At 39.4% G+C, this 9,714-nt stretch overlaps 1 protein-coding gene across 1 annotated transcript; it reads left to right on the forward strand.

The window, feature by feature from the left end:
- Nucleotides 1-4,083: 4,083 nt before the first annotated feature.
- On the forward strand, nucleotides 4,084-5,010 carry LOC129719904 (uncharacterized). The gene has a single exon (XM_055671318.1). It carries the CDS (start codon nucleotides 4,084-4,086, stop codon nucleotides 5,008-5,010), a length of 927 nt encoding a protein of 308 aa, XP_055527293.1.
- The last annotated feature ends 4,704 nt before the right edge of the window (nucleotides 5,011-9,714 follow it).

A 9,714-nucleotide genomic window follows, 5' to 3' on the forward strand; every position in this document is an offset into this window, starting at 1 on the left:
ATTGCTAATGGTTCAACTCCCCCGAACTCAATCAATATTTCCTACGACCTTACACGTAATATTGATTGGAAGTGTTATGAGTCTATTATAGCGCAATCTATCGAGACTCACGAGGAACTTCCTCCGGAAGAAGAATACGCGTTCTTAGCTGGCTTGATAATCGACGCCGCGACTCAAGCTCAGACGAAACCGATACCCGGGGTAACGATTAGACAGCGCCCTCCCAACAAATGGTGGGACAAAGAGTGCTCTGAGCTGTACGCGCGAAGGTCCGCGGCGTATAAGGACTACCGGGAGTACGGCACTGTCAACCTGCTTCGAAAGTACGAGGCACTGGGCAGGCAGATGAAGAGCTTAGTAAAGGCGAAAAAACGCGGGTACTGGCGGCGGTTCGTAAACGCGTTGTCCAGGGAAACAGCGATGAGCACTCTTTGGGATACCGCCAGGCGCATGCGGAACCGTGACGTTTCGAATGAAAGCGAGGAGTATTCAGATCGCTGGATACTCGATTTTGCCAAAAAGGTCTGTCCAGACTCTGTACCGGAACAGAAAACCTTTCGCGACGCGTTATTAGTAACTACGGAAGAGCCTCCATTTTCGATGTTGGAATTTTCAATGGCTCTCCTGTCGTGCAACAATAAGGCTCCAGGGTTAGATAGAATAAAATTAAACCTGTTGAAGAATCTACCCGACTCTGCAAAAAGACGCTTGTTGAATTTGTTCAACAAGTTTCTTGAGCTAAATATTGTTCCGCATGACTGGAGGGAGGTAAAAGTCATTGCTATTCGGAAACCTGGGAAACCTGCCTCTGATCACAATTCATATAGGCCGATTGCGATGCTCTCTTGCCTCCGGAAATTAATGGAGAAAATGATCCTCTTACGGTTAGACAAATGGGTCGAAACAAACGGGTTACTTTCAGATACTCAATTTGGCTTTCGCCGGGGCAAAGGGACGAACGATTGCCTAGCGTTGCTTTCTACTGAAACTCAACTAGCCTTTGCTCAAAAAGAGCAAATGGCTTCTGCGTTCATGGATATTAAGAGGGCTTTTGACTCTGTCTCTGTAGAAGTTTTAAGCGCGAAACTTCATTTGCAGGGACTTTCACCAAATTTGAATAACTTTTTGCTCAATTTGTTGTCAGAAAAGCATATGTATTTCTCACATGGCGATTCGACAACTTCCCGAATTAGTTACATGGGCCTCCCCCAGGGCTCATGTTTAAGTCCTCTCTTATATAATTTTTACGTCAATGACATCGATGAATGTCTTGCAAATTCATGCACGCTAAGGCAACTTGCAGACGATAGCGTTGTATCCATTACTGGTGGCAAGGCTAGCGATCTGCAAGGACCATTGCAAGATACCTTAGACAATTTGTCTGAATGGGCTCTTAAGCTGGGTATCGAACTCTCTCCGGAGAAAACTGAGCTGGTCGTTTTTTCTAGGAAGCATAACCCAGCTCAGCTGCAGCTCCTTCTAACGGGTAAAACGATCTCTCAGGTTTTAGTCGCTAAATATCTCGGGGTCTGGTTCGACTCCAAATGCACCTGGGCTTGTCATATTAGGTATCTGACACAAAAATGCCAACAGAGGATTAATTTTCTTCGTACCATTACCGGAACTTGGTGGGGTGCTCACCCAGGAGACCTTCTAAGGTTATACCAAACAACGATATTGTCAGTTCTTGAGTACGGCTGTTTCTGCTTTCGCTCCGCCGCGAACACGCACATTATAAAATTAGAGAGAATACAATATCGTTGTTTGCGTATTGCCTTGGGTTGCATGCAGTCGACCCATACTATGAGTCTTGAAGTGTTAGCGGGTATTCTTCCGTTGAAACATCGTTTTTGGAATCTCTCTTACCGGTTGCTAATTCGATGCACAGTTATGAACCCATTAGTAATTAAAAATTTCGAGAGGTTGGTCGACCTTCAATCTCAATCCAGATTTATGACTTAATATTTTGACTATATGGCTCAAGATATTAATCCTTCTTCATACGATTCCTCCAATGTCGCACTTTTAGCTACTTCTAATAATGCTATATTCTTCGACACCACCATGAAACAAGACATTTCTGGTATCCCGGATCAATTGCGACCCCAAGAGATCCCTAAGATTTTTTCCAATAAGTTTTAACATGTTAGTTGTGATAAAAGGTTTTTCACTGACGGATCTAATCTAGATGAGTCCACTGGCTTCGGTGTTTTCCACGAAAATTTTACCGCCTCCTACAAACTCGATGCTCCTGCTTCCGTGTACGTCGCAGAACTTGCTGCTATTCAGTACTCTCTTGGAATCATCGAAACCCTACCCATAGACCACTACTTCATCTTCACAGACAGTCTCAGTGCCATTGAGGCTCTGCGATCAATGAAGCCTGTGAAGCACACCCCGTATTTCCTGGGGAAAATACGGCGGTTTTTAAGTGCTTTAACAGATAAAAATTACCGGGTTACCTTAGCGTGGGTCCCTTCTCATTGCTCGATTCCGGGTAACGAAAAGGCTGACTCTTTAGCTAAGGTGGGTGCTATTGACGGCGATATTTATGAAAGACCAATTGCTTATGATGAATTTTATAGCATTTTGCGTCAGAGAACACTCAACAGTTGGCAATCATCATGGAACTCAGATGAACTGGGACGGTGGCTACATTCCATTTTTACTAAGGTATCGACGAAAGCATGGTTCAAGGGGTTGGATGTAGGTCGGGACTTCATTCGCGTGATGTCCAGACTTATGTCCAATCACTATACGTTAAACACGCATCTCTTTCGTATAGGGCTTGTAGACAGTAATCACTGCGTTTGTGGCGATGGCTACCATGACATCGAGCATGTTGTTTGGTCGTGTACCGAATACTGTGGTGTTAGGTCTGAGCTTCTAGATTCCCTTCGGGCCCGAGGAAAACAACCGAACGTACCCGTTAGAGACATTCTGGGAAGCGGTGATCTCCAGTACATGGTACAGCTATACGTGTTCATAAAACACGCTGGTATTAAAATATGAAACTCTTCTATCTATTTGTTAGATTACCATTCCCGCTACACGCTGAAAGAAGATGATACACTAAGCTGGAGACACTCAAACGAAGACTCGGCATCTTTATGTTCACGCAGACACCTCAGTCCAAAGCTCAAATAGAACATCACTGCTTAGCCATGTACAAATAAATAAATCGTATAACTCAATATAGTTAAAAACAAAATTGTAACACCCCTCCTCTCATCTTAAATCCCCACTAGCTCGTAGTCGGCCGCGAGAATAAAGGAAAGGCCTCCCTCTTTTCCCTGCTAATTTAGAATTTAAAAAAAATGTACTTGGCTCAGTTAAACATAAATTGTATCGTGCCGTGTCAAATAAACTATTTAAAAACTAAAAAAAAACATCAGCGTCGATAGCAGCGTCAACCCACAGCGGCAACAAAGCTGAGCAGAGCAACCTCACAGCAGCGGCAGCAGCGGCGGCACCGGCAGCAGCATCAACCCACAGCGGCAACAAAGCTGAGCAGAGTTTCCCGTACCACAGAAGCAGCAAAAGAATATCTGAAGTACTACACTATCTTATTATTAACCCTAATACACGTTGTAAGTGAATCGTTAACCTTATTTGTGCATTGTTCTTTATATTCTATGTTTATATCGAGACTCGCTCTTGAAGTAAAAGTTTAAATCGGTGTTTCTTATACAAGTTTCTGAAAAAAAAACAGTTGAAGAAAATGTTGATACTGACACAAATGCAAATTCACCTAAAAACTTAAACAACGTAGGCATAACTTGCTATCGTGAAAACCGATCTGCTTACCAAACGCAGTAAACGTCATTGAAAAGACACGTGAGAAATATTTTTATATATAAAATGGAAAATGCATATAAAAATAAAACTAGATATATACATATATACCTTTTCTTCTAGGAGAAAATAATAATTAATTACAGCGAACGAAACGTGAGCGTGAAAAACAGGTACAAAGGTTGAAAAGCCTTTTCGGTTCATCAAACGAGTGAAATAATTGGATTCTGTTTTTCGACTATGAACAATGGTAATGCATAAAGCGCTGATTGCAACAAACAAGTAGTCATGGCGGTTGCCGCACCACAATTCGACGCCAAACTGGCCGCGTCAATTTTAACACCTTACGACGGCGACAGTGAAAAGCTATCAGCCTTCGTAGACGGAATTAAATTTTTAAAGACGGTGATAGCAGAGGAACACCATCGAACTTTGAAATTATTTTTAATGACAAGGATCTCGGGGAAAGCGCGAGATGCCTTGCCAAACGATAACGTCGATAGGATAATAGACCAAATTATTGAACTGATAAAAAGTTCATGCGAGAGTAAAGTCACATCTGAACAACTGATCGCGAAAATAAATGCTATTAAGCATGGCAGTTCGAAAGAACAATACTGCAGAGAAGTGGAGAATCTCTGCGATAAATTAACAAATACCTACGTCAGGGAATATATACCACATGAAACAGCTAAAAAATTGGCCACTAAGGCAGGAGTGGATAAGCTGATAAAACTCGCGCCTACCAATAACGAAAAAATCGTTTTGCAAGCCGGTACGTTTAAGACCATCGAGCAAGCTACGCAAAAATTTAACGAGCTGCCCGATGATAGCGAAATTGCCGAAAAACCAAATCGGATATTCAACGTCTCCCACCAAAGAGACTATTACCAAAATCGAAGAGGAAACTGGAGAGGAGGAAAGAATGATAACCGAAATAATTTCTCTTCTCGAGGATTCCATTACAATAATCAACGCTTTATGCGATTTAACAAACAGCAATCATTCAACGGTAACTATCGTGGCGCGCGAGGAAACACTCGCGGCCACTGGCACCACGATCGACAAATCAACAGAATTTATTTTGCTGACAATCAGGAAAGCAATCAAAATGCTTCAGTCAATGCAGCACAGTATGCGCAAGACCTGGGGCAACAAGGAATGTTTTCGCAAAGCCAAACTTTTTTAGGGGCAGTAGGGCAGTATACACGATAAATGTGGCTGCCGCAAATTTCATTAGCGTAAAAACAAGTGTCAAACCGACCATGCTCGTTCCTAGCAGACTCAGGAGCGGATATTTCGTTATTAAAGCTAAGCACCATCAAACACGCAGTACCGGTGAATCCAAATAGTACTTCCGTACTGCGTGGGATAACATCAGGTGAATCTAAATGTCGCGGAACAATTACATATTTACAAAATGCGGCTATCAATAGTGCATTTCACCTGATCGACGACGACGTTCCTATACCAACCGACGGCACCTTATGCTAAAATAATAAATACTAATTATTATCCCGTACAAATAAGCAATACAAACTTTAAATTTTCAAATTTGAATGATTATCATATAGTGAATATCAATCAAAACACAAGCGTAGATCGAATCGAAAAACTTAACGCTGAATCAAACTTAAGTGATATACCAGCGTCTGCAAAACAATCGATTCAACAACTGTGTAATGAGTACAGCGATATATTTAGCTTACAAGACGATTTATTAACATGCAATAATTTTTACCAACAGAAAATTACCCTAGCAGATAAGACGCCAGTATATATTAAAAATTACCGAAATGCACAATGTCATAAAGATGAAATCTGTCGTCAAGTGGATAAACTTCTTGAAAACGACATAATTGAACCTTCTGTGTCAAATTACAACTCACTATTATTACTAGTACCAGAAAAATCGACCAACTCCGACATTCGGCTTGTCGTAGACTTTCGACAATTAAACAAAAAACTCTCGGCAGATAAATTTCCCTTGCCGAGAATTGATGATATTCTTGACCAGCTCGGCAGAGCAAAATATTTTTCTACATTAGATCTCATGTCTGGTTTTCACCAGATTGAGCTTGAAACGAAGTCAAGAGAATTTACGGCATTTTCATTGTCAGAACGAGGTCATTTCCAATACAAACGATTACCGTTTGGACTCAACATAAGTCCAAACAGTTTTCAACGTATGATGTCGATTGCACTTAGTGGATTGAGCCCTGAGTGCGCATTTTTATATATCGACGACGCGATTGTCGTAGGTTGTTCAGTTGAACACCACCTGAAAAATTTAAGAAAAGTATTTGAATGCTTCAAGAAACGGAATCTGAAGCTAAATCCGTCTAAATGCATTTTTTTCAAAACAGAAGTAACATTTTTAGGGCATAAAATAACCGATAAAGGAATTTTACCCGATGATTCAAAATTTGACATCATTAAAAACTACCCACAACCACAGAACGCCGACCAAGTTAGAAGTTTTGTGGCTATGTGCAATTATTACAGACGTTTTATTCCGAATTTCGCAAGCATTTGTAATTGCCTTAATAAATAGTTAAGAAAAACCTAAATTAATCCACCTAGCGGTCAGACTCAGCCTTTCTCATTCAAACTTAAAACAAAGCCTTGGTGCTACATTCCGTATCGGAATTCGACCTTCTGTTTTACTATACACAGACTTCGCAGCCGACTTTTAAGTGTACAGGACAATTGCGGGGCTAGCGCTACGATCCTACTGACACTAACAGTCTCTCCCGAGCCGGGACTCGAACATACGACGACTGGCTTGTTAGGCCAGCATCGTACCTCGAGACCAGCTGGGAGATATTATTCAAACTTATTATTTGTAAAAAATAAATTTACATGAATGCTTAAATCCAAAAAGGTATATTCACTCTTTGGATTCTAAAATATTGATGTTGTAATTAAAGTATAAACTATGAAATTCGACGTAATGTTAGTGCTTCAGAAATAGCGAAATATAAGAAATGACTCTTAATCTCGAACAATTTAATCACGAGCGATACCGGGAACGTTCAAATAGTACGATACCACATTTAAATCATGTTGAGGCCATATATATTGATCAAAGCAGCTATAGTGTTGAATAGTCTTTGAATTTCTTTTCTTTACAAAACTTGTGAACTTTTATATCAAATTTTTATGAAGTTTGTTTTTATTTTTTTTTTTTATTTTTATTCCTTTTTTTAATTTTTTTTAAGAGGGGGATTTGTTAGTAGCTTAAGTATTTATGATGAATATTAGTAAATAATGAGTATGTGTGTCCAATCACAAATGGTGACTTTTCAACACTGTTAGTAATTTGTAATTGTAATCGTTAGGATTTGTTTGCTTTCGCAATTAGGACTTATCATTCGTAGGGATTTAAACCTACTTGTCAGAAAAGGGGAAGTAAACTTACAACTAACTTAATTGCTAACTTATTGGCTATAAAGAGAGCTTATCGTAGCCAAGGATGGAAAAACTCGTATCGCATAACAATCATTCGGGTATCATTTCTGAACGTGCTATTTATAAGCTTTAAATCCTAGCAAACCATCGCTATTAAAAGTTACACATTCTCAAGCTTGCAAGAGACAACTTAGAGCAAAGATATATATGGAAGCTTTCTTTGATGATTTTGTTTCAGTATTGCCTGCTTTAGGCGGAGCGAGCAACATATAGCGAGTGTTTCACGAAAGAATCGTAAACGATTGCACTCAAGCGATCGCAATGATTCTTTCAAATGTTGGTTGCTTGTAGGCGTAATTCGGCTACTCCACGTCGTGCTTCCACCGTGATATACCACGATGATTCTTGGTGATTTCAAGTATCAGATGCTAATGCACCTTGCTACAATTTCCGTAGGCATTGATGATACCTATTTGCTCCGGCAAGCAAACAATTGAACACAATCTAACGTTCATTTGGATTCATAGTTTTGTATCACTGGCGATAATATCTCAAAGCTTCTCGCGATAATGTTGAATGCAAGTGAACTTGGATACAATAAAAACTATCGTGTTTGAATCATTCAGTCTCCTTCTATGGTATTCGGAACTCTTAGAAGCGAAAAACAATCAGCAGCGTTTCTATGGAAAACTTGTACACGAGTGGAGATAGTTGAACGATAACTGATAAATCAAAGAACACATTTGCATGAAAAATTGCTAGTGAGTGAACTTTTCCATGCTTGATCGTAGCAATTGAGGATTGCAACGATTTTTGTCGAAAATTGTTAATAATTTTATTTGACATAGCTTCTAATGGTTCAATACCAGTAAGTCTATGTAATTCGAGTGTACCAAACCAAGGAGGACGCTTCAAAATCATTTTCAGAATTTTATTCTGAATCCTTTGGAGCGTTTTCTTCCTTGTTGAACAGCAGCTTGACCAGATCGGTACAGCATAAAGCATTGCTGGTCTAAAATTTGTTTGTAAATCAAAAGTTTGTTCTTTAAACAAAGTTTAGATTTCCTGTTAATGAGAGGATATAAGCATCTCGTATATTTGATGCACTTGGCTTGTATACTCTCAATGTGCTCTTTGAAAATAAGTTTTTTATCATAAATTAGTCCCAAGCACTTAAACTTGTCAGACCAACTCAAAATAACCCCATTCATCTTGACAACGTGATTAATGTTTGGCTTGAGGAAAGAAGCCCCAGGCTCAGTGGTGGGTACCATTCCGCTAATTCGCTAATTAGCGACGCTAAAATTCAGTTGGCGATTTAGCGATTTCGCTAATTTTTGAGCTGGTTAGCGAAACTGTTAGCGTCGCTAAAATTTTGGCCTTCGAAACGCTAATCGCTAATTCGCTAAATTTTGTAGAGAAGCGACAATAGAAATATTTAGAAAAACTGTGAATTGCTGATGGCGTACGTAAATTGCTTTAAAAGATGAACATACTTTACTGCAAAAGTTACTTTTGTCAGTTTTTTTGCCGTAGAATGGAGTTCCAGTTATCGTACAAGCCACAGAAGCATTTTGAAGAACAAGCACAAGGTCTAGATTGAATTTTCGGTACACCAAGAACTTTGGTAATTTGGCAACTTAAAATAACCCCATTCATCTTGACAACGTGATTAATGTTTGGCTTGAGGAAAGAAGCTCCAGGCTCAGTGGTGGGCACCATTCCGCTAATTCGCTAATTAGCGACGCTAAAATTCAGTTAGCGATTTAGCGATTTCGCTAATTTTTGAGCTGGTTAGCGAAACTGTTAGCGTCGCTAAAATTTTGGCCTTCGAAACGCTAATCGCTAATTCGCTAAATTTTGTAGGGAAGCGACAATAGAAATATTTAGAAAAACTGTGAATTGCTGATGGCGTACGTAAATTGCTTTAAAAGATGAACATACTATACTGCAAAAGTTACTTTTGTCAGTTTTTTTGCCGTAGAATGGAGTTTCAGTTATCGTACAAGCCAGAGAAGCATTTTGAAGAACAAGCACAAGGTCTAGATTGAATTTTCGGTACACCAAGAACTTTGGTAAATTGCAATGCGCTTGAAATTATGACAACTTTGGTTCTACTTTTTCGATTCAGATAATAATTGAATTTTTATGAAAACATTCCTAAGAGTATCTATTTTCAATGCAAGCTAAATAACTTTTGTTATTCTTGTTTTTACAAAATCAAATATGAATACCGTTTCGTGAACCTCTTACTGTAAATAGCTTTAAAAAGTAATTGTTTTCATTTGTTTAACCAAAACAGATCAAAGTGGTCCAATACTTACAAAACACGAGCAATAAATATAGCGCTATGACTATTTACATATTAAAAAGTTAGCGATTAGCGATTAGCGAAAGTTCCGCTAATGTGGGTTTAGCGTTTAACGTTTAGCGATTATCGAGCTAAATTTTCCGGTTAGCGACTTAGCGATTAGCGTCGCAAAATTTTCGGTTAGCGGTGCCCACCAC

This window comes from Wyeomyia smithii, chromosome 2 (genome assembly GCF_029784165.1).
Source record: "Wyeomyia smithii strain HCP4-BCI-WySm-NY-G18 chromosome 2, ASM2978416v1, whole genome shotgun sequence".
In the NCBI taxonomy this organism is placed as follows: domain Eukaryota; kingdom Metazoa; phylum Arthropoda; class Insecta; order Diptera; family Culicidae; genus Wyeomyia; species Wyeomyia smithii.